The 26,027-nt window shown below is 43.4% G+C and overlaps 1 protein-coding gene across 9 annotated transcripts in view; it reads left to right on the top strand.

The window, feature by feature from the left end:
* BCL11A (BCL11 transcription factor A) overlaps window positions 1-25,644 on the top strand; it is a 101,401-nt gene extending 75,757 nt beyond the window's left edge. For 3 of the 9 annotated variants that reach the window (XM_055540182.1, XM_055540184.1, XM_055540186.1), the window contains exons 3-5: window positions 9,775-9,876; window positions 15,394-17,416; window positions 17,789-20,646. In XM_055540182.1, coding sequence (XP_055396157.1) covers window positions 9,775-9,876; window positions 15,394-17,414 — 2,123 coding nt within the window. In that variant the 3' untranslated portion in view covers window positions 17,415-17,416; window positions 17,789-20,646. Of the gene's footprint in view, window positions 1-9,774; window positions 9,877-15,393; window positions 17,420-17,788; window positions 20,647-25,144 lie in introns of those variants that run through there. The other 6 variants (XM_055540190.1, XM_055540188.1, XM_055540185.1 and 3 more) reach the window with 6 other exon arrangements.
* The last annotated feature ends 383 nt before the right edge of the window (window positions 25,645-26,027 follow it).

Here is a 26,027-nt window from a genome sequence, read left to right as displayed (position 1 = left end):
TTCCTCCAGGCATCAAATCCTGGAGAGATGCAGGTGTAGCTTTCCAGGTGCTGGGGCTATGATTTTCCGGCCTTTTCTTCTTTTCTCTGTGGGGTGAGTGGGGTCTGTGAATACATGTGCGTGAGGCTGGACAATTAGGGCAAAAGAAACATGTCTGGGACTTCAGTTTCTTCATTAATCACCCCTTCTTCTAACCACAAAGGTACTGCGGTTGAGTCCCACTTTAAGAAAGTCCAATACACACCAAATCTCATCAATGGAAACCGATAAATTAGAGGGTGATTTTTCACATTACAGAAAGATTGTTAACTTTTCAAAAGGTTTCGCCACAGGGTTCCTTTAAATAGTGAGCTCCCCCACTGAATTTAAAGTGTTTGTTTACAGATCATTAACTACTTGACAGAGAGGTTGGGGAGGGGTTGGAGGAAGAAGCACTTAAAAGGTAAAAGTGTTAGAAGCCCTGCCAATTTTCGATGAGCCTGGAAGGGTGATGAAACATCCCTGAAATTATGTCCGTTAGCAAATGTGATTCAGTTTACAGAAATTCAGTTTACACTCGGCTTTCCAGGAACCCTGCAAGTTGGCCGAGGCAGGGACCACAGAGCGCTGGGGCCTGGCTTCTCTGGTTGGGGTGGCTGGGAGAGCACTCTGGCTTCTCTCAGAGTCCTGTGTGTGCCCTCATGTACAGGGGGTGCCAGGCTCTGGCATGAGGCTGATCTTTGCCACTGACCTTCTGGCACGGACAGCAGAGACCTTTCCCCTTGACATTTAGCCTGAGTTTGTGGGAAATTTCTTCCTGGTTCTCTCTGACCTTCAGTCTCTTTGGCTCAGGACTCACCTAGGTTTCCTGTTGAAACTCAAGACAGGTAAGCTTTGAGAGACTGTGCCCCAGGAGATTGGAAACCAGCACCAGGCCTACATTCTGAGTCTTAAGAATTAGCCTGGGGACCAGCCCACACTGGCCTCATCCTGCCATGTCATAACAGGGCATAGTTCCATCCTGGCCACCTTCTAGGATGGGCCGTAGTAGGTGTCTTACTTGTGCCCTTGATCTGGTCCCAAGGAGACTCAAGACTCGCTTGGGAGAAAAAACTCATTCATCTACTCCAGTCCTCTTTTTCTAAAGATGAGAAAACTTAGGGCCAGTAAAGGGAAGTGCTTTACTCAAAGTCACATAGCTGGTGAATGGCAGAGTTGGGATTGAAGAACTTAAATTCCTGATTTTGTTTTAGCAGTCTCTATAGAGAAATGGGGCTTCCCTGGTAGCTTCCCTGGTGGCTCAGAGGTTAAAGCGTCTGCCTGGAATGCAGGAAACCAGGGTTCGATCCCTGCGTCAGGAAGATCCCCTGGAGAAGGAAATGGCAACCCACTCCAGTACTCTTGCCTGGAGAATCCCATGGAGGGAGAAGCCTGGTAGGCTACAGTACATGGGGTCGCAAAGAGTCGGACATGACTGAGCAACTTCACTTTCTATAGAGGAATGAGCCCCTAACATCCTACAGGAAGAAAGGAATCTGGAAAGAGATTCAGGGGACCCATGAAGGAAGGAACCCATTGGGCAAGGCCCCTTTAAAAGTTGTTTCCCAATTCCACTAAATAACCTGAAAAATAATCTTGGGTAGAGGCAAGTGCGCACACACACATGCATGCAAGCGCACGCGCACACACACACACACACTCTCCCTCACACCCCACCACACACAAACAGATTCCTCCATATAAGGACTCAGAGCCGGAGTAGGGTTACCCCCACCCTCCCCAGGGCTTTGAAGAGAAGAAAGCAGGGAAATTTGGAGGGAAGGTCAAGCTGATGATTGAAGAGACACAGCAGTATAGGAAAATCTCCGCATTTCTTGCACAGTCGTTTGTTGAAAATGTGTCAGCAAGTACAAGGCCATCTGAAACTAGCAATGATACATCTGAAATAGATTATTTAAGCCGGGAAGGTGGTATTGCGAGGAAGAACATGGCTATCAGCACTTGTTTGGCTGACTCAGAGGAATAAAACACAGTGAATTCTGCCTTGGCAGACCACCCACCATTCATCAGGGGGAAAAACAGTCAAGGTGGGGGGGACGGGGCAGGAACAAAACAGGACAGATGAACTTTCATAGTTTTACCAGCATCCACATGGCTGCAACCATTATTGTAAGAAAATGTGATGTTCGAAAATAAGAAGCTGTGAAAGCTGAATCCTTCACAAAAGTCCTGAGGGTTTATTTATTTAGATGACCATACCCTCTCTTGTCAACTGAGTGGATTTGTCCATGATGTTTTGATTTAAATATACTACCTGTTGAGCCCGTTTGCTCTGGGTATACCTGGAGCTTTGCTTCTCTCTGGGCATCCACACTTGCCTTTTCTTTTACCTAGAAAGGCCTTCCTCTTGACTCTCCAGGTCTAGTTCCTAAATTACCTCTTCCCCAGAGCCACTGTCCTATCTTCCAAAATTCCTTTGAATTCCATTGCAGTTTATCTGTACCTGTCTTGTGACACACTTTCTACTTTGGAGCATAGCGATTCCTTTCCAGGTCTATCTTCTCTACTAGATGGAGTTTCCTGTAGGGAAGTCTGTGTCTGAGTTTTCTTTGTTTTGCCCACAGAGGTAGCCCATTGCTTTGGGCATTATAGGCACTCAGTAAATAGTTGTTGAATGAATGTGTCAAAGAATGAATGAATGGAATTTATACTGGGTACACAAATTTTGCATAGTGAGGTACACAGTTAAACAAAGGAAAAAAAAAAACTGTCGTATAAGATGATTTGTCTTTTTATGCAGCTGCCCTTCCAGTCTCCTCAAGTTCCACCATTCTAAGGGAAGAGCTTAAAATGTAATAAAAATTTATCTAATTCACGATCAAGTGAAAATACTTTGGGCCTAGAGCCAAAGAATATTATTGGAATGAACTTTTTTCAACACCCTAAATTTAACCAGCTGGAATTCTTTTTTTAAGTACCATCCTATTCAACCTTTTGAAATGAAGGATTTGCCTTTTAGTGGGAAATCTGCATTTCAACACAAAGATGGAACAACACAATAATGTCTTTGGCTTACTTATTCTTCTGAAAAGCAGGCTCATTTTTTTTTTTTTTTTTTTGAATTATATGCTTTGCTTATGTTAAAGACACAGATTGCAGAAAATTCTGTTTAGGCCTGACAGATTGGTGGCTTGCATTTTTTCATTTTTATAGATAAAGGGGCATGAAAGATGTCATCTCTTCTCCCCACTGATAGAGTGGATGCCTAGGGTGAGAACTCTTTTAACAGGTGAAATTAGTAACATGTTGTTTAGATAATCAAGGCTCTGAGATGATAGAATTGGTTTAAAAAAGGAGGGGGGCAGAGTTTTTAAGTGAGTGATTGATGAGATTAAAGTCACTGGTGAAGTATCTAGGAATACAAGGACCATGAACAAGTTTCAGCAAAGAAGTTCTATCAAGTGATATCTGTAGAATTCTTGTTTGCTTTTGATTGTACAGAGCATCACAAGTTGGTAAAATCTTAGCTAGTGAAAAAGCATAGTGATGGAAAAAAAAAAAAGCATAGTGATGGGAGACGTGCTCACATAAATGCTCGTTTCTAGAACAAAAGGGAATGCAATTTTGACAATATCAGAAGGTTAATTAAGAAGTCTGTGAGCAGTGATAAAGCTGGCACATTTTCAGTCAGACTGACACAACTCAAGACACAGGTATTGCTAATGTTGGCTCTATAATATTGTATTATTCAAACTATAATATACATACTCTAGTAAGTCACAGGATCTGAGATGAGGGCTGGCATCTGTCCTAAACAGAGGGTCAGGAGATAGAAGGACATTCAGTGGATTTGCTTTCAGTTAGATAAAGAAGCCTCTATCCTAGACTAGCTGCACTGTCGTTATTTTTCTGATTTAGATACAGTAATATTACTACAACTAGAATGAATTCATTCATGGAACTTTACAAACTTTCAGGACGCATTTTAAGTGTACTCTGTAATTTGGCTATTGGCAGGGTGTAGAGAAGAGACTTGAGAATGCTGGAGCTGGAAGGGACAGTTCAGATCAGATCAAATCAGATCAGTCGCTCAGTCGTGTCTGACTCTTTGCGACCCCATGAACCACAGCACGCCAGGCCTCCCTGTCCATCACCAACTCCCGGAGTTCACTCAAACTCATGTCCATCGAGTCAGTGATGCCATCCAGCCATCTCATCCTCTGGCGTCCCCTTCTCCTCCAGCCCCCAATCCCTCCCAGCATCAGAGTCTTTTCTAATTAGTCAACTCTTAGCATGAGGTGGCCAAAGTACTGGAGTTTCAGCTTTAGCATCATTCCTTCCAAAGAAACCCCAGGGCTGATCTTTAGAATGGACTGGTTGGATCTCCTTGCAGTCCAAGGGACTCTCAAGAGTCTTCTCCAACACCACAGTTCAAAAGCATCAATTCTTCGGCGCTCAGCCTTCTTCACAGTCCAACTCTCACATCCATACATGACCACAGGAAAAACCATAGCCTTGACTAGACGAACCTTTGTTGGCAAAGTAATGTCTCTGCTTTTGAATATGCTATCTAAGTTGGTCATAACTTTCCTTCCAAGGAGTAAGCGTCTTTTAATATCATGGCTGCAGTCACCATCTACAGTGATTTTGGAGCCCCCAAAAATAAAGTCTGACACTGTTTCCACTGTTTCCCCATCTACTTTCCATGAAGTGGTGGGACTGGATGCCATGATCTTCGTTTTCTGAATGTTGAGCTTTAAGCCAACTTTTTCACTCTCCACTTTCACTTTCATCAAGAGGCTTTTGAGTTCCTCTTCACTTTCTGCCATAAGGGTGGTGTCATCTGCATATCTGAGGTGATTGATATTTCTCCTGGCAATCTTGATTCCAGCTTGTGTTTCTTCCAGTCCAGCGTTTCTCATGGTGTACTCTGCATATAAGTTAAATAAACAGGGTGACAATATACAGCCTTGACGAACTCTTATTCCTATTTGGAACCAGGGTCCTTTATTTTGGCCTGTCACCAATAGAGAGATTCTTCCCCATTATAGTGGACTGTCATCCATTCTTTTCAAGGAGACCCAAGGTGAGTGGGAGGTCACATTTCACAGGGTGACCCTTCCTCTTGGGGAGAGCTCTACTCCCATGCTTCATCTTGTTAGGAAAACAGGGAAATTATCTAGATATGTGTGTTTAAGAAAAGAAATACATAGATGCACATATACACTTTAGCGAACAGCAAACATCCATACATGTATGTACTTCTCTAGAGAGGCCTGGGTTTTCAAATCTTGATAAAAGTCGGCACCTGGAGCAGTCATGCAGTGCTTTGGAAATGTTGCCTTGTGCTCGGCTGTTTCCGCCCATTTGTACATCAGCAGGATTACTTGTTGATTGGTAGACAGTGATGTGGCTATATGACATACCCAGGGATTCGTTTTGGAAACAAATAGCAGGTCAATAGTTAAGGAATCTTTGAGATGTTCTTGAGGAAACCTAGAACTTGATTTAATGATCTTCAATTCCAGGGATGTCCCACCTGGCTTATAGCGCTCTCTGTCAAAAGTTGGTCCTGATGCACATAGAAATGTAAAGTGACCTGTGCACAACATTCAGTCAAAACCATTCCCAATTCAGTGAAGATTTTTAATGAGAGCTGAAAAAAATAAAATTCATTATTTATTATTCAGCCATAAGGAACCATTGCAACTTAATAATGCATAAGGTCCCTGGGGAAGGAAACAGCAACCCACTCCAGTATTCTTGCCTGGGAAATCCCACGGAGAGAGGAGCCCAGCAGGCTACATTCCATGGAGTCCCAATGAGTCAGATATGACTTAGTAAGTAAACAACAACAACAACAACAAATGCATAAGGCATTTCTGAGGCCCTAAATGGAAATGCTGGGTCTGGAGAGACTTTTATACAACAGAACAGGTTAAAGTGCTTTTCACCAGAGCAGTACAAGGCATATGAAAAGATTGATTCAGAAGAGGGCCACATATTTGCAAGTCCAGAAAGGGAAACAGGAGTCCAGTACTGGCTACATTACACCATGCAGCGTGCCACAGCTGCGTTCACAAACACTTCCACTTTTGTGGAAGCAGTGAGGACATCATCTGCCTGGCAAAAGCTGGTTGGGAAGTTATGCAAAGAGCGTTCCCTGTTTGAGTCTGGGGCTGTTCCTGGTCAATGAGGAAGGGTGGAACCTTGGACTCCACATGGAGGGATCCTTAGGAATTTCCCAAGCTTGCTCTGGTCCTAAAGGAGGTAGGTGAGTTCCAGACAACCTCATAGCCAGTGGATCTCTGCCAGGAGAACATTAAAGCTTCCAGCTTCCATGCCTCCTCTTACCCTAAGACAGTGCTTATGAAACTGGATTGTGCATACGAATCCCTGGGAGTGCTTGCTAGACAGAGGTTTTTGTACTCCACTCCGCCCCTCCCCATCAACCCAGTTTTTGATTTAGTAAGTCTAAGGAAGGGCCTGGGACTTTGCATTTCCTTTTTTTGGGGTGGGGTGGGGGGACTTCGCATTTCCAAACAAGTTCCCAGGTGATGCTGATGTTGGGCTTGGGTCTGCACTTTGAGAACCACTGCCCTGAGAGGACCACCAAAGAAATAAAGGGAGCACAGGTCAACTGCCTACTTCCCTGCCAGCCAGCCGAGCCCACCTCCCCCTGGGGAGAATGAAAATGTGGCTGGGAGGAGAAGAGGCCCTCAGTCAGGGGCAGCCTGGGAGGTGGGCAGAGCTGCTGGTTGAAGGTGATGCTTAGAAGCATTAATTGTGAGACTCGACTCTGTCTAAACCGTGATGAAATAATTGAAAGCATCATAGCAAAAAGTTAAGCCCTAGGGAGGCTATTAACAGTTTAGCATTTCCAGTTCCTGTGGGGATGTTGATTCTGCTTACCAAGGAGAATGTGTTTGGAGATGTGTTTGGTGGGAGAGGCTGCAGAATCAGCTGGGGCTGCCCGTTGCCTTTGGTTCGTGGGGGAAGAGAAATGCAAGTATGAGTCTCACTCACAAAGACAGTGTCAAGAGCTTGTTTGGCTCATAGGAACGGTTTTGTTTCTCTTCTACTGACTGATTCTCAGAGGGGGAGCAGAGGTAGAGGATGACAACAGTGGAGGTGAGCCAAGAGGCGCAGGAAGCAGATCAGGTGTTGTTTTCTAATTTTGAAACCAAGTCAGTTCATTCAGACTGTTTGAAAGGCCCACTCAACACCTCTGGGCTGGATTCTCCTCCAAGAGAGGTTATTCCTCCCAGTGGTTCAAGAGAAAGAGATCCCTCCTCACTGGTACTTCTTGGGCAGTGCAGAACATGGTGGGAACCACAAGAGGGAAGGAGAGAGATGGATATCCCAGAAAAGAGCACTGGATGGACAGTCAGGAGACTGATTCTGATCTTCACTTTGTGGTTAACCATCCGTCTAGCTATGGGCCAGTCATTTCATTTCTCAAGCCTCAGTTTCCCCACGGAGAAGGCAATGGCACCCCACTCCAGTACTCTTGCCTGGAAAATCCCTTGGATGGAAGAGCCTGGTAGGCGGCAGTCCATGGAGTCGCTAAGACATGACTGAGCGACTTTACTTTCACTTTTCACTTTCATGCATTGGAGAAGAAAATGGCAACCCACTCCAGTGTTCTTGCCTGGAGAATCCCAGGGATGGGGGAGCCTGGTGGGCTGCCGTCTATGGGGTCACACAGAGTCGGACACGACTGAAGTGACTTAGCAGCTTAGCAGCAGCAGTTTCCCCATCTACAAAACGAAGGCGTTAGACTTGATGATCTCTAAGGTTTTTTACAGTTCAGAAACCAAAACCAAATCTTGGTGCCAGGTACTCAGAGACTGTCCTTGGTGAGGCCTCACTTTGCCCTGTGGCCTAGTGCTATGGGAAACGGGGCTAGGCTGCTACCCCCAGAAGCTTGGTTTGCTCTAGGCCAGTGGGTTAGTTGAGGAGTTTGCCAACAAGAGATGCATGCAATTGGTTAGGCCTGGACAAGGTTAATGGTTCTCCAGTTTCTTGCTGGAGGTCTAGTCAAGGCACCAAAGGGTTGCTTCCCAGAGTCAGGGGCGGGGAATATGAAATGAGACTACCCGCATCTGAACATCTAAGTACCTTGTTGCTCTCATGTTGGGGTCATAGTACCCTGTTGTGTGGGTCTCCTAAGAAATGGATTTCAGTCTTGGTGACAAACAAATTTATACAATAGCTGAGGCAAGAACAAGTGCAAAAATGCATTCTCAGATTTCTCATTGAAAAATGCTATGACTAAATCTGTAGTTAATTTCACCCTCACCTCTCAATTCATGGAATGTAAACAGTTGGTTGAAGACATGCTTATTTTCCAAGTCCAGTCTTCAGCTTTTGCTGGTTCATTGTGTGGTATTTGTTTTTTTTGGGGGGCGGTGGTCAGGGAGAAGGACTTGCCTCTGTAGATGGTCCTAGGCAGCCTCCCTGGGCAGGCCCGGTAACAACAGATTTAAGAGCTTCCACGAACGCCACGCCATTGTTACCCACCAGGCTCCTCATGAAAGGGAACCTTGTGCTGGTCGCCCTGGCTGTTCTTGGCAGTGTGATCTATAGAAGGAGAACAGGACGTATTTTACACTTGAGACCTGCTATCCTAGAGTATAACAACAACTCTTCTAAGTGCTCTTAATATTAAGCTAATGGAAAACATACTCTGTTTACTCACCATCAAAGTCTGTTTTTCTTCTCTGCTGCCTCCCCCAGTCATGTCAAACTCCAAGCCGCTAGAGCGCACGGAGCATCCCTGCTCCATCCCTCTCTTCCACTGTGTCTCAAGATTGACTTATCCATGCTTGGTTAGCTCAAGGTGGACTTGCAAAAGCTAGGAACTCACCATATAAACCATACAATCCCCAGGTTGCACAAACCCAATATTTCCTTTCTCACAAAAATCTCAGTGCTAGAAATGCTTGATTTATGGCTAGATTTATGTTTATTAGTGTGAGCAGTCATTTTTCCTCACCAGGATGCAGCCCAGTGCAGTGGAATATAGAAGGTGGGCCACTCTTTCTGGGTGCTGCTGTTTTTGGAATGCTGGTTGTCTCCTAGTCACTGAGTGGCAGGATTCCTTATCCTAAAGGTGAGGATTTGGCCAAATTACGTTAACCTTTGAAGTCTAGTCTTTACGTTGCTTTGTGCTATAAGAAGACATGTCTATATGGGGTACTCCATGGATAGAATTCCAAGTCCTGAGATGCCCATGGTTTCCCTATCATTGAAGGTGCTGAATACAGCAGGGGAAGTGTAGGACAGGGAAGGCAGAATGAAACTCTGTTCCAGAAGGAAAGAGTCACAAATGCACTCATTTTCTGTTACCATATTGTTTTTTACTTGAGCTTGTCTATAAGTAAAATAAATGTATGCACGTAAGCCAGCCTTGCAGATAACCTCGCCATGTTACCAGCCTGCCAATCATACTGGCAATTTCCTTTTGCTATTCACACATAATATTGTCTTATTATAAGACAATAATCAGACTAATAAATGAACCAAAGAACACTCCCCCTCCTACCCCATACCTAAAACATCAACTCCCTTCCCTTTTGTCAAAAAAAAACAAAAACAAACCAAAATTAAGAACAGAACTGTGGGAAAGAAGTCACCACTGTTCATTTGATACAGGCCTTGGGCCTGTTCACTATCTGCAAGGCTGTTGTAATGATGTTAATCTATTTTAATGGAACTGAAATGTGATATCCTGTGGTTTACAATGCACATTGTTTATAGCTTTCATGCTTGATTTTTGGGTTTCTTTCACAGATAAACTTCTGCACTGGAGGGGCCTCTCCTCCCCTCGTTCTGCACACGGAGCTCTAATCCCCACGCCTGGGATGAGTGCAGAATATGCCCCGCAGGGTATTTGTAAGTTGAGCATTATTTTCTTCTACAAATGTCCATGTGTATAGAGATGAGAGTTGCTGGAAATTACCTTTACGCTTTAAGTACTAAAAGGAGTTACTTCCAAAATACCTTGGCATCTGCATATGTGTATCCCATTACTCACTTGGCACCTGGCTCCCCCAGGTCATTCAGCCCCAGTGACTTTTTTCCTTCTCCCCTTTCTTTTTCTCCTTACTGGGGGCATGAGGCTGACAGCAGCTCCTCCCTGTTGGTCTCCTCCCCAGGGTCTTGTGTGGCTCCATGACTGGTGACTGCATAGGTCTGTTCAGGGCCCATTTTATTGCTTGGGCATACACCCTCATGGCCTCATTTAGAGGACTTTGAATTTACTCCATGACATGTGTCTTTAGCAGAGACCAGAACCAGAAAGGACTCAGTTCAGAGGTACTGTAGAGGTATCCTCATGCATATTATATATGCATGTACTTTTAAACATGGTATATTTTTATATATGCATTGTACATTACATATATAATTTCTACTTGTTTTTCTCCTAGATTCAGAGAAAAATGCACAGCATTGTTGCTAAAATTCAAAGATACCACCCCCCACCCTCACCATCACTATCACTGTCTAGTTATTGGTTCAAGCCAGCTTTTATAGTGGGGACCTTCTTATGAAATTTAGATTTGTATGTTTATAAAAATGTTTCTGAAATATATTGTTTTAAAAGGTAATACAGTTTGCCTCTGTCTGTTGGAATCCATGGTATGAGTCACGCATGGCTAAAAAGTCTGATGGGGAGGGGGTGAGGGCCTGGGGCTTGATTCTACCCCAAATACAAAAAAGTAGGCTCAGGAAGAAAAGAAATGTGATGTCTAATTTGTATTTAAGGAAACCATTTTTATTTTGAAAGTAAATGAAAAAAATGAAGAGCCAGGAGTTGGGGCCTTCAAGGTGGCTGGTTTTCAGATGGGAGGTCAACTAGACCCAGTCTTCTTGTGAATGGTGTCTGCAGGGCAGGGCCTACAGCCTGAGATCAAACTGGAAGCTGGTTGTTTATTTTTATTAACTCCTAGGTAATTCTAGCTAACAAAGAGTTATTGTATGAAATTTCACAAGCCCTGAGGTCCTGAGGGCTGGGTGGTACAGGGGTTAAAAGCACCTCCTCCCCCCCTCACCGCCCCAACCTAGCTGGGCTGAAGACTGGGTTAGGTCACTGATTGCAGAGAGCTCAGCGGGTTGGACTCAAGGCATCAAGTGCCTACATGCTGACTGGGTGGGGAGAGCTCTCCTCGTTTTGCTGGGGGTGCCTGCCTGGGGCCTGTCCTTGGCTGTGGGAACAGAGCCTTTGGAGGGAAGGGAGGAGAAAAGAATGGGGCGTAGAGGGGAGGATGGAGTGGGGGCCCAAGGGCTGCTGCCTGGGAAACAGGCACCTTCTCTATGGCTTCATCCTCCTGAGGGCAGGGAGTTTGATCTGAGGGGGTGGGAAACTAGGAATCTTCTAGTTTGCTGGGGCCCATGCTGGCAGGGCCAGTTTAGGAGTGACCAGAATGAGGTATGTGGAAGTGGGTCGTTAGGGATCCAGGAAGTCCTTGGGCAGAACTGATCTGCACCCCTCTGGCTTCCTTAACCTTCTGCCCTAGGCTCTCAGAGCATTTAGCACTTATGCTGTGGCCTCCTGGCTGTGTGGACCATGGTCCAGGGCCTTAAAATCACCCACTCTTGCTTTCCTCTAACCAGGGTCTCCCCTTGGCCTGAGAAGGCCCGGATCCTGGATTCCAGTCTTGTCTCCAAAAGCCCTTGTGGGTGTGTAATGTGTGGTTAGTCATCATGTTAGGTAACTAGTCAAGCCTAGGAATAAAGAAGACTCACATTAATGTTGGACATGATAGTTTACAGAGAGCTTTTGTATACATTTGTCACTCGAGCTTCACAATTCTTTAAGGTACTGTTTTTACACTCATTTTACAGACAAGGGCTTCCCTGGTGATCAGAGGGTAAAAGACTCTGCCTATAATGCAGGAGACACAGGTTCCATCCCTGGGTTGGCAAGATTTCCTCGAGAAGGGAATGCCAACCCACTCCAGTATTCTTGCCTGGGAAATCCCATGGACAGAGGAGCCTGGCGGGCTACAGTCCATGGTTATAAAGAGTCAGACACGACTGAGCGACTAACACTACAGATAGGAAACCTAAGACTTGAAGAAATTAAATGATTGTCCTAGAGCCACCAGCCAGTAAGTCGTAGAGCCAGAGTCCCTCCTCAGAATTTGCTCTTCTAAATTATAACTCCTGAGCATCGGTGACAAACTGGAAATGGGGTCATTCCTTCCTATACAATAAAATGAAATAAAGTAAAAGCTGTAGGTGAGCTAATAGCTGATTTTAACCGTTTTGATGCCTCAGAGTTCCTCTGCTCGAGGCCAGATCTCCGGTTATTGCTCTAAATCAAAACAATCCCCCTGAATGCCCAATGAGGCTCTCAAATTGAGAAGTTGATTTTCATCAGGGTAAATGAAGAATATTATTATATTTTACACGTCAATAAATCAATGTAGCCCTAATTTTGCCACGCAGGAAATCAATTCTGGTCTTTCTAAACCATCAAAGATGTTATGAACAAAGTAATTTCACAAATTATGGCAAGTAACACATTTATTGATGACTGCAGTTTAGGAATTTAGAGTCTGTGAGCACTGTAATATAATATGGTGCACTGGCATGAGTCGAGTGAAATACAGATTATATGGTGAGACTGTGATGCATCATTCGCTATTAGTGGACTGGTAATAATTACTAGTTTCAAAGCAGCTCTTTCCATGTAATCTTTAGTCTCAATCGTAACAGCCCTTCTCATTGACATTACGATTACACTAGCTGCCCTCATGATCTAGAATATCTAGTTGATGGGAATACTAAAATGAGGTAGTGAAAACTGTATGTTGTGTGCTCATTATAAGAGAAACTGCCATTTTCTCTGACCTGATGTATGAGAGAGAGGGGAGGGTAAAAGCCCAGTGTTAACATACTGTAGCATGATCACATAACTGGCTCTGAAAACAAAATTTGAGAAAGCTCAGGGCAGCAAAATAAAATGGACTTTCCTCATTTAAGCCTTTTCAAAAGGACCTAGATGAGATCCTTAATGGAGTGCTATAGATTTTGGAATTTATTCATGGTGCCTGCAAAACCAGCACTGGTAATTATAGGTCCAGTCCTGGGTTTCAACAGAATATTATAAGGTAAAATACTACTTAAAGGCATTGGTAGTGATGAAAGTGTTAAGGACTTTCTTCAGCTGACAAATCTCCTTTTTACTTACCCAATTCAGATTGTCAGGCTAAATGTATGATAATAACACAGAGTCCTAGCGAGTCAAAGGAGCCACTGAGGGTCACGGTAGTTGGAACCAGATAGTTTTTTTCCTGCCTATTTAGGACCCAAGTCATTGTTCAACAACAACAAAAAATTTATGAAAATACTCTCAATGATGCTTTTTATTTCTCTTTGAAGCGAGGAGGCAAACAAAAATAGATAGATAATGTGATACTAATGTCAGCATTTTCTTTCAAAATCTTTCTGCCTTTTTTTTTTTTTCCCCTTCCACATTAGGCAGGCAAATGTTTGAAACCTAATTTTGGTATCTTATCATCTAATCTTGTTAAAGAGATTTACCCAGGAGTGGGATATATTGAGTGAGATTATAAATGCATTGTAAAGTAAATTACAAGGTCAGGGCCGGGAGTCCACTATTCAGACAAGTGCTTGAGTGAGGCTGGCTTGTTTTGGAATACAAGTGTTTGGGGCTCCTGAGAAGATGCTGCCAGCTTCTCTTTTTGATTGGCTAAATGGAGGAATCATAATTGATTAATTCCTCATTCCCACTCTTTTAACTCCGTGGTGAATTTTTCCCTTTTTCAAAAGTTACTGACAAATACTATCTGTGGCCTTACGGAATGCCTCTCAAAAAGGGCGTGTGTGCTAAGTCTCTTCAGTTGTGTCTGACTCTTTGTGACCCTATGGACTGTAGCCGCCAAGCTCCTCTGTTCATGGGATTCTCCAGGGACGAATACTGGAGTGGGTCACCGTGCCCTCCTCCAGGGGATCTTCCCAACCCTTAACAGGGGGGACCTAAGAATATTTCCCGCTTGTATTTTAAGTGTCTTTTCTTGAAATTCCTGGGGAGTTACTGATGTTTCTCATCCTAGTCCTCTGGCCACCAGCATCTGTGCCCTTCTGTGCCCTTTCAAACGCTGAGACGGCTGGTAAACTGTTAGTGACTCCCTTGATTTATATGTTTTTTTTTATTTAGCTAGCTCCAAAAAAGAATGATTGGGAAGTCAAGCTGGCCCCCTCTTTGCCATGGCGGCATTTCCCACTCTCGGGTTCTTTTCAGCGAGAGAGAAATAATGTGACTTAAGCAGGGCCCCTCTCCAGACGGCTTGGCGACTGGCCAGAGAGTTGACTAGCTGAACTGTATCTTTCTGTTTCTTTCTCAACTGGAGCTGAGGCTCAGCCGAGGGCGCAGGATGTTGTATAATTTGGTTCACGTTGTTAGCCTCTCAAAATAATGAGGAGGAGGCCAGTGTAGCATTTCTCAGCCTGCTGCCCGTCATGGTGCTGGCTGCTTTAACTGTTCTTCAATTCGGATGCCGTGTCTGCTTAAGTTGGCACCAGACACTCCTCCTAACTTCTCTAGACTTGCATTTGTTTGACTTGGTGGGACAACTCCTGAAGATTTGATATGGCCCATTGGTTAAGTCTGAATTAAATTTCTCTTTTGAGATTTTTTTGCAGCATCCCTTGAGATAAACATGGGAATCCCCACAGGGTGTTATGGAACCAGAATTAGGACTCACTGCCCCTCACACAGGCTGGGATGTGAGATTTTACTAGTCTCTCTTCCACGTAATTATTTCACAAGGACTTTCTCATGTTTAACAATATCAACAACTAGTGTGTTTCAGGTGAAGATTAAAAGCATTTCTAGGGCCATAGAGAATTGTAATGAGTTAACCTCTTTTTTGATATCTCCATGAAATGACTGCCTATTTAGAAAGTTTACCTGCCACCCAGGGGGTTTTAGGAAGCAGGAGACTTTCCTTTAGGTCACCTTGTCCAAGTCCCTCACTTCATGGAGGAGGAAACAGAAACACAGAGATGAAATGGCTTGTCCCAAAAAACACAGCTGGTGAAGATTGGAAAATTTGTAAGATAGTTGTTGAACTTCCCTAGAATGTAGGGATCCTCATTCTTGAGCTTGGATTAGTCTAGATTTTTCTGCTTTAAAAGACTGGATTTAAAATGCTTAGCACTGAGTCAAATGGCAGGAAGACTGCTTTGACAGACATTTGTTGGGCACCAATCCCCAGATGTACCAGCCCATTCTAGGCACAGGGGATAGGATCAGCGAGGGCTTGGGCCTTGGGGTTGACAGCTGGGGGAAGGGAAGGCTGGAGGTGGAACATAAATAAGCAATTGCTGATGCCCTCCTCGGTGATTAAACATTGATGTTGGTGTTGTATTATTTTGCAGGTAAAGATGAGCCCAGCAGCTACACATGTACAACTTGCAAACAGCCATTCACCAGTGCATGGTTTCTCTTGCAACACGCACAGAACACTCATGGATTAAGAATCTACTTAGAAAGCGAACACGGAAGTCCCCTGACCCCGCGGGTTGGTATCCCTTCAGGACTAGGTGCAGAATGTCCTTCCCAGCCACCTCTCCATGGGATTCATATTGCAGACAATAACCCCTTTAACCTGCTAAGAATACCAGGATCAGTATCCAGAGAGGCTTCCGGCCTGGCAGAAGGGCGCTTTCCACCCACTCCCCCCCTGTTTAGTCCACCACCGAGACATCACTTGGACCCCCACCGCATAGAGCGCCTGGGGGCGGAAGAGATGGCCCTGGCCACCCATCACCCGAGTGCCTTTGACAGGGTGCTGCGGTTGAATCCAATGGCTATGGAGCCTCCCGCCATGGATTTCTCTAGGAGACTTAGAGAGCTGGCAGGGAACACGTCTAGCCCACCGCTGTCCCCCGGCCGGCCCAGCCCTATGCAAAGGTTACTGCAACCATTCCAGCCAGGTAGCAAGCCGCCCTTCCTGGCGACGCCCCCCCTCCCTCCTCTGCAATCCGCCCCTCCTCCCTCCCAGCCCCCGGTCAAGTCCAAGTCGTGTGAGTTCTGCGGCAAGACGTTCAAATTTCAGAGCAACCTGGTGGTGCACCGGCGCAGCCACACGGGCGAGAAGCCCTACAAGTGCAACCTGTGCGACCACGCGTGCACGCAGGCCAGCAAGCTGAAGCGCCACATGAAGACGCACATGCACAAGTCGTCCCCCATGACGGTCAAGTCGGACGACGGCCTCTCCACCGCCAGCTCCCCGGAACCGGGCACCAGCGACCTGGTGGGCAGCGCCAGCAGCGCGCTCAAGTCCGTGGTGGCCAAGTTCAAGAGCGAGAACGACCCCAACCTGATCCCGGAGAACGGGGACGAGGAGGACGAGGAGGACGACGAGGAAGAGGAGGAAGAGGAGGAAGAGGAGGAGGAGGAGCTGACGGAGAGCGAGAGGGTGGACTACGGCTTCGGGCTGAGCCTGGAGGCAGCGCGCCACCACGAGAACAGCTCGCGGGGCGCGGTGGTGGGCGTGGGCGACGAGGGCCGCCCCCTGCCGGACGTCATGCAGGGCATGGTGCTCAGCTCCATGCAGCACTTCAGCGAGGCCTTCCACCAGGTCCTGGGCGAGAAGCATAAGCGCGGCCACCTGGCCGAGGCCGAGGGCCACAGGGACACTTGCGACGAAGACTCGGTGGCCGGCGAGTCGGACCGCATAGACGATGGCACTGTTAACGGCCGCGGCTGCTCCCCGGGTGAGTCGGCCTCGGGGGGTCTGTCCAAAAAGCTGCTGCTGGGCAGCCCCAGCTCGCTGAGCCCCTTCTCCAAGCGCATCAAGCTCGAGAAGGAGTTCGACCTGCCTCCCGCCGCGATGCCCAACACGGAGAACGTGTACTCGCAGTGGCTAGCCGGCTACGCAGCCTCCAGGCAGCTCAAAGATCCCTTCCTGAGCTTCGGAGACTCCAGACAATCGCCTTTCGCCTCCTCGTCGGAGCACTCCTCGGAGAACGGGAGCTTGCGCTTCTCCACGCCGCCCGGGGAGCTGGACGGAGGGATCTCGGGGCGCAGCGGCACGGGAAGTGGAGGGAGCACGCCCCATATTAGTGGTCCGGGCCCGGGCAGGCCCAGCTCAAAAGAGGGCAGACGCAGCGACACTTGTGAGTACTGTGGGAAAGTCTTCAAGAACTGTAGCAATCTCACTGTCCACAGGAGAAGCCACACGGGCGAAAGGCCTTATAAATGCGAGCTGTGCAACTATGCCTGTGCCCAGAGTAGCAAGCTCACCAGGCACATGAAAACGCATGGCCAGGTGGGGAAGGACGTTTACAAATGTGAAATTTGTAAGATGCCTTTTAGCGTGTACAGTACTCTGGAGAAACACATGAAAAAATGGCACAGTGATCGAGTGTTGAATAATGATATAAAAACTGAATAGAGGTATATGAATACCCCCTCCCTCACTCCCACCTGCCACCTCCTTTTTTCACCATTCCCCGCCCCCCCTTCCCCATCGCCCTCCAGCCCCACAACCTGTAGGATTTTTTTCTAGTCCCATGTGATTTAAACAAACAAACAAACAGAAGTAACGGAAGCTAAGAAAATGAGAGTGCTTGTCACCAGCACACCTGTTTTTTTTTCTTTTTCTTTTCTTTTTTTTCTTTTTCTTTTTTTCCTTTATGTTCTCACCGTTTGAATGCATGATCTGTATGGGGCAATACTATTGCATTTTACGCAAACTTTGAGCCTTTCTCTTGTGCAATAATTTACATGTTGTGTATGTTTTTTTTTTTTTTTCTTTTTTAAACTTAGACAGCATGTATGGTATGTTACGGCTATTTTAAATTGTCCCCGATTCGTTGCTGAGAAAACACCGTTGCTGTTTCCAGTTCCGTTCTGAGAGAAAAAGAGAGAGAGAGAGAAAAAGACCATGCTGCATACATTCTGTAATACATATCATGTACAGTTTTCTTTTATAACGTGAGGAGGAAAAACAGTCTTTGGATTAACCCTCTATAGACAGAATAGATGGCACTGAAAGAAAATCTCTACACGGTAAACGTCTGTCTCTAAAGGGTTAAATGTTATTAATTGGAGAGGAAGAAAAGGCCTTGAATTGACTAACTAACAGAAAAAAAGTTTATTCTATCATTTGGTTTTAAAATATGAGTGCCTTGGATCTATTACAACCACGTTGATGGTTCTTTCTACTTGTTATAAACTTGTAGCTTAAATCAGCATTGGGTGAGGTAATAAACCTTAGGACCTAGAGTATAATTCTATATTGTATTTCTCACAACAATGGCTACCTAAAAATATGACCCGTTGTCCTAGTTAATCATCATTTTCCCTTTCGTTTAATCTTGTAAGCAAAACTGATTATACCAGTATAAAAGCTATTTTGCTCCTGGTAAGAGCTTAAAAGAAGTGGGCTCTTTTGCCCAAAGTTTTATTTTTTTTAACTGATGATTAAATTGAATGTGCAACGTGCAAAGGCCCTGAAACATGATTAAATACATTAGTAAGGAATTCATTTTATGAAGATAACTTGTTTTAAATAATGTCTTTTGAAGAAAAGTTCTGGCACCAGAAGAAATAGATCCAGACCTACTTGGTTGTCAAATGGACAATCGAACAATAAACGTTAGGACCTCGAATAGTATGTTAAAAAGAAGAGACTGACAATAAGATTTGACAGAGGGTAACAGAGGGGGAAAAATATGTGATTTATTAGCACAACATGGTACTCTTTGCCATTTTAAACTAGAACAGGTGTATAAGCTAATATTGATACAATGATGATTAACTATGAATTCTTAAGACTTGTGTTTAAATGTGACATTCTTAAAAAAGAAGAAAAAGAATTTTAAGAGTAGCAGGATATATGTCTGTGCTCCCTAAAAGTTGTACTTCATTTCTTTTCCATACACTGTGTGCTATTTGTGTTAACATGGAAGAGGATTCATTGTTTTTATTTTATTTTTTTAATTTTTTCTTTTCTTTTTTTTTTTTTTTTTATTAAGCTAGCATCTGCCCGAGTTGGTGTTCAAATAGCACTTGACTCTGCCTGTAATATCTGTATCTTTTCTCTAATCAGAGATACAGAGGTTGAGTATAAAATAAACCTGCTCAGATAGGACAATTAAGTGCACTGTACAATTTTCCCAGTTTACAGGTCTATGCTTAAGGGAAAAGTTGCAAGAATGCTGAAAAAAATAATTTGAACACAATCTCATTGATGAGCATTTTTTAAAAAAAAAACTAAAAAAACTTTGCCAGCCATTTACTTGACTAATGAGCTTACTTACTCGGACTCAACATTGCAAGCGCTGTGAATGGAAAACAGAATACACTTACCATAGAGATGAATGATTGCTTTCGCTTCTACAGTGCAAGGATTTTTTTGTACAAAACTTTTTTAAATATAAATGTTAAGAAAAAATTTTTTAAAAAAACACTTCATTATGTTTAGGGGGGAACTGCATTTTAGGGTTCCATTGTCTTGGTGGTGTTACAAGACTTGTTATCCATTTAAAAATGGTAGTGGAAATTCTATGCCTTGGATACACACCGCTCTTCAGGTTGTAAAAAAAAAAAAAACATACATTGGGGAAAGGTTTAAGATTATATAGTACTTAAATATAGGAAAATGCACACTCATGTTGATTCCTATGCTAAAACACATTTATGGTCTTTTTTCTGTATTTCTAGAATGGTATTTGAATTAAATGTTCATCTAGTGTTAGGCACTATAGTATTTATATTGAAGCTTGTATTTTTAACTGTTGCTTGTTCTCTTAAAAGGTATCAATGTACCTTTTTTGGTAGTGGAAAAAAAAAAAGACAGGCTGCCACAGTATATTTTTTTAATTTGGCAGGATAATATAGTGCAAATTATTTGTATGCTTCAAAAAAAAAGAGAGAGAAACAAAAAAGTGTGACATTGTACAGATGAAAAGCCATATAATGGCGGTTTGGGGGAGCCTGCTAGAATGTCACACGGATGGCTGTCATAGGGGTTGTACATATCCTTTTTGTTCCTTTTTCCTGCTGCCATACTGTATGCAGTACTGCAAGCTAATAACGTTGGTTTGTTATGTAGTGTGCTTTTTGTCCCTTTCCTTCTCTCACCCTACATTCCAGCATCTTACCTTCATATGCAGTAAAAGAAAGAAAGAAAAAAAAAAAGGAAAAAAAAAAAACCAATGTTTTGCAGTTTTTTTCATTGCCAAAAACTAAATGGTGCTTTATATTTAGATTGGAAAGAATTTCATATGCAAAGCATATTAAAGAGAAAGCCCGCTTTAGTCAATACTTTTTTGTAAATGGCAATGCAGAATATTTTGTTATTGGCCTTTTCTATTCCTGTAATGAAAGCTGTTTGTCGTAACTTGAAATTTTATCTTTTACTATGGGAGTCACTATTTATTATTGCTTATGTGCCCTGTTCAAAACAGAGGCACTTAATTTGATCTTTTATTTTTCTTTGTTTTTATTTTTTTTTTTATTTGGATGACCAAAGGTCATTACAACCTGGCTTTTTATTGTATTTGTTTCTGGTCTTTGTTAAGTTCTATTGGAAAAACCACTGTCTGTGTTTTTTTGGCAGTTGTCTGCATTAACCTGTTCATACACCCATTTTGTCCCTTTATTGAAAAAAATAAAAAAATTAAAGTACACAATGTAAGCTTCTTGTGTCCTCATTTGACACACTCTGTAAATTACTTTCAAGAAAATAACAGGTTTTAAGAGAAGGCCAGTCAGTCTTTTTCAGGATTATTTCTATGGGCATTTTGATGCGTGTATTATACCCTAAAGGAACATAAAGTACTTACTATATTAAAATAGACATATCTCAAGCCATGGAAATAGTTTTTAGACTTTATAGTTCTAGAATAATTTTCAAGAAATGGAAAGTGTTTTCAGTCTGATGTTAAAAACTTTCCCTCCATCTCTTAGCAGTAATCCATTCAGATATAAATGAAAAACTTTCTGGTAATAGCATCTTAAACTTTTATTCCCTCTGGATTTTTTTTGCTGTTCTTGTCTGAAAGTTCTTTTCTATTCTCCCAACCTGCCCTATGGTAGAGCATAATGTAAAAAAGGTGTTTTTTTTTTTTTTTTTTTAAATCAGCTCTTTTCTTTCCAAGTAAGAGTCTTTCCTCATACCCAAAATAACCCCACCCCTCAAATCTAAAAATCCAGAAATGAAAGCATCAGGTAAAAAAAGAGAGAGAGAAAAAGAAAGCAGTAGCTAGGAGTTTAGCCAGTTTTAGCCAAATGTGTGGAATCAGCCACTGATTTCCTGAGATACATGAGGGTTTGCTCTGTGGTTCTAAGAGCCTAAGGAACCCTAGATGGGACAGATGTTTTAGCTGTTTTTACAGAGTCTTTTTGACTGATAGCAAATCAGAGTGGGGATACCCTTTAGTTATCTTTTGGCCTACCAACAGACATAAAATGAAACAACATCTTTGAAAAGCAAGTTAGGTCTGTCTTAAAAGCCCCTCCTTAGAAATCTGTGTTGTCATTTTTACAAATACTGCATGTTGCAGCATCTACACACGTACCTCTGTGACACTGTCTCCCTGTTCCCAGTGTAGACGAATGGATACGACATTGTTCTTCTTTTTGTAAAAACCAAAACAAAAGCCATTCTGTTGTCTTGTGGTAGCATTTCTGTTGCTCAGTTCTTATGCCCTGGTGCCTTGTGAGGTGGCCTTTTCACGGAATGCCTTTTGTCTGAGGCAAGAATAGTTTTATCCTTCTAAAATACAGAGAAAGTAGGTGTACTCTTTTAAAAAAGTCAGATTGGGTGGAAAGCAGAGAAGCAGAGAGGAATCCGGTAAGAGATGATTTGGGAGAGTATAGTAGAGGAGCTGGGGTGGCATGAGGGGGTACTTGCAGAAGGTGATAGTTGGCAGTGAAGTGAGGGGAGATATGTTTTAGATAAGTTTACTTCACCAACGCAACCAGAATGCTGTTCAAGACATAGAGAAATAGTCTTCAGTGCCATGCCAGCTTCAGATACGGTGACTTCTGCTTCACCATATTAAATGTCCGTAAAACTGCTGTGTGTTCCTATCACTGCTTTATTAGAAGCTGTGAGTACAGCTGCGAAGGTTTTATATACAGTATTCATTTTAATTTCTCCGTACATGATGCTCTTAGTGTAATGAGGTTTTGCATCCTGACAGACAGAATTAATGGTGGATACTCTATGCTTGTATGCTCAAATTCCTTAAATCAAACGGGGACTGGGGAGGGGTGCAAACATTTGGTGATAAATCACAAATTATGTTTGATTTACATAATCCCAAAGTTAAATAAATTTATTGGGAGACAGGTTCTTCAGGATTCTCAATCTCCTGAGTTATTGAAACCCTCCTATAAAATATTATTCCTGAAGCTGTGTGAATAATAGAAGCCTGAAAACCTAGGCAACAAGAAGATAGCTTATAAATGACATCTTGCATCCAGAACACTAAAATTAAAAATCTTAATTTAAATAATAAAAAACATTTCCAACAGTAGATGAATTCATGATAAAGTTTTTTAAAACAAAGAAAGAATAAGGATGAACACATTTCAGGATTCTCAAGTTACATTTATGTGACACCCCTGATGTGTTGAATGCAATGTTCTCTACATACTTGAATGCCTGGTGCTTAAAATGTTCCCTTTTATCTTCATTTTGAAAACAATAAACAAGAGTACAGTAAATAACTATGTCTCACAGATTTTAACCGAGACACTCTGCCTTACATGTAGTACCTTTATCCCCAAACTACATACAGTCCTCTCTCTGTTTAGGACTTACAAAAAGAGTGAGATGGACATATTTTAAAGGTTGCTAAGAAGTAAGATTGGTTCTTCATTTGTACCAGCACTGGCAGGAAGTGTGAAGTAGCCGAGTTTTTTCCCAGGGCATTCTGTGATAGAAATGTTTATTTAACCATTTCTGTATATGCAATAAGTTCATCCTGTATATATTCATAATGCTGGAAGTGAGAACTTGAAAGGAAGTGGTGGTGGGGGTTAGATATCATTTCATTTGGGGAAATAAGGAAATGAGATGGTTTGTTCACAGACACTAAAAGTTTGTTAAAAGGTACTGGGATATGTCAGGCCTTCCTGAAAAGGAGTTGAGAAGCCTCAGGCCCCACCTTGTCCTGCTTCAAACACTTTACTCTCAGAGAGTGAGGGAGGAAATTCAGAATTTTCATTTTTTAAACCACTCCCCTGCTCCATGATTTCCTATGAATGTTTTGTAATCGTGTGTTCTTCATTATGATTTGTTCCTCCATTGTCCCTGGGCCTGGTGTTTTCAAGAATGTTCACATCCTATACTCTTTTTTTTTCTCTCCCCACCCCCCAGACTTCCCATTTAAAAAGAAAAAAAATTGTGGGACTTTTGCTGGTATAAGGATGGGATTGGCAGTGCTCTTTAAACCTGCTTGGAAAAAAATGTTTTTTAAAAGATTGTTAGATTTTTAACGATTGTTAGCTTTCAAAATGCGTTAGCCACTTAGCAAATTTTCCTGTCTTCTAAGGCCCTGCCACTTTCCCAATAAAAATAAATGAACCCCTTTTTAGGGACATGAACATCAGAACACATAGATGGAATTGGGATGATGTACATTTACTCCAGGGCTGCTTTAGCTACAAATGGTAGACATGGGTTGTTGGGTCTGCACTTTTGCTTGCTGTCATCTTGTTATCCCATTAGGCCACTGTTTCATTTAGTAAAGCACATGGCCAATGAATCAGCCTTTAGGGGGATGGGCCTGTTTCTCTCTCTCTCTCTATTTCCCAGTGTCATTCATGATCATGGGAGGCGATCAATTCCTCCCTTTCACGTGGGAAAGGAGACCAATACAGTTTACATGGGTTATTGTAGTCAAGAACCTAAACTTGGCCGAACGCAACTCAATGGTTGATCCAAATACTGTTTTTCCTTTCTGTAAAGTGATAAAGGGAGCATTTATCAGGTCTTTACAAGATGGCAGAAAAGGCAAATTAAGCCATTTCCCCAAGGTCTGTCCTCTAAAGCAGGGCCCCCAAACCCATGGTGGGGGCTGTGTTTTTAAATAATGGTGGACGTGGTGCATGCCCATGCTAGCTATATACTTTGTCTGTTAGGATTTTAAATGTCGGTAACAGGCTGACAAAGTGGCTTGAAGAGGGTATCAGCAAAAGGAGCTTCAACGACAGTGACTTAGGGCTGGGCCCGGAATGGGGATTCCCCAGAGCCCACCTGGATACAGCAGGCCCCTCAGCTCAGGTCTCCACGCTCAGGGGGGGTTTTCGGAAAGCAGCCGAGCTCCAGACCCTGGGGCCTCCTGCGGCGCCAAGTCAGGGGAGAAGAGGCCCCAGGCCCCTGCTTCGGGTCGCCATGGCAACGAAGCCTGGAATGCCACAGTGGTAGCCCTCTTCCTCGGCACATCCCACATCCGGACTCCCAGTTCTGCTGCTTCAAGTCAATGTACACAGCAAGGGAGGAGCCCTGAAGGAAAATAACCACTCCCTTCTTCCCTCCATCACTGCCTTGCCCCCTCACAAAAAGAAAAAAAAGAAAAGAAAACTGCATGTTTGAAAGAAACTACAGGCAGTTTTTGGTGCCATTTGGGAACAACTGTTTTGAGTTCTGGTTTCCTCTTCAGAGATTTGTTCGCCTCTTGTAAATCGTTGGCTGCTTTGACGTTGAACTTGATAACATTTCATGTTTTCGTTGTGCTGCTTTTACATCAATTTTTATTTTTTTGTTTCTTTATAATTTTATTATTATTTTAAGGAAATGTCCCCCTCCCTCCCCCTTCCCCTGTTCTCCTCAACCAAAGGACTGTTTCCTACTCAGTTTGCTCAGTCATAAGGGCAAGTGTTTCCTTCCAGGTGTGTCCCCAGCTTATTAGGACTATCCTGGGATGGGGAGGGGGTCTGGGTCCTTTGCGGGAGGAGGGGAGAGAGGTGTGGGAAAGAACTCAGAGGTCAGAGATCTGGGGGAGGTGGGGAGATTCAGGTTTAAATCATGCTTAAGATGCCGGTGGCTCAACCTGTGTTTAAGTTGTAATTTTTAAAAAGCTAGTTAGAGAACAGAAAATCACTGGGCCAAGTCACACCTGTATTTTTTTTTTTTTTCTCCCTCCTCTGTCTCCAACCTCTTTCTAGGTTCTTCACACACCCCCATTCGGCGTAGTGCCCAGAGAGCTCAAGATGTGTGGCAGTTTTCGGATGGAAGCTCGAGAACCCTTAAGTTCTGAGAAAATTTGAACCCCCACGGGCGGGGTGGACGCGAGCCGCCCAGCCGACATCTGCGTGGTCTGTCATCCTGCTAGTTTGTGATGTTTTCTGACAGTAGCCTCCAAGAAGCCGTTGTGCGAAGACAGAGTCCTGCAGTGTCCTTCCTGCCTGGGCCTGCAGTGTCATTTTATTTATATTTTTTAATAAAAAGTAAAAACAAAAAAACAGACCCACATTGGAACAGTGAATCAGTCCCCTAGAGAGGGTCTGTGGACCACCGCTGCTCTGAGAGCCGTCCTGGCCCCTCTGAGACCAGCCAACCCAATTCCCTGTCTTGTGGAAATGAGCATGAGTTCCCCAAACCCCTTGTTTCTATACATTCTATGTTGTCTTTTAAGAAGTGTGCTTAACATTGACACAATAAATGTTGGAGCTTTAGGTGGTGTTTGTTTGTTCTTTAATTATGAATGCTTATAAGACAATGCAGCTGCTTTAGAACTGTGTTTCTGAACCCATGTCCGGCAGACACCTATTGGGTGAGAAGGAGGGACAGATTTGAGGGATGGGTAGGAGGTGCAGGAGGGGAAATAGGTTACTGCTTATCAGATGGCATAAATTTTCAAGGAGAATCAAAATGCAAAACTTGGGAATAAATCATAGCAATATCATAATTAATGTAGTAGTAGTGTTGCTGTTTATTAATGCTGAAGTGTAGTTTTCCTAACTGTCTGACTTACAATTTGCATACCATTAAATAATGCATAATATGGCACACTGAATTCTGTTTTTCAAATATATGCTTTTGGTGGCT

The sequence above is a fragment of the Bubalus kerabau genome, chromosome 11 (assembly GCF_029407905.1).
Source record: "Bubalus kerabau isolate K-KA32 ecotype Philippines breed swamp buffalo chromosome 11, PCC_UOA_SB_1v2, whole genome shotgun sequence".
NCBI classification, from domain to species: Eukaryota; Metazoa; Chordata; class Mammalia; order Artiodactyla; family Bovidae; genus Bubalus; species Bubalus kerabau.
This window is presented reverse-complemented; position numbering and strand designations above follow the sequence as displayed.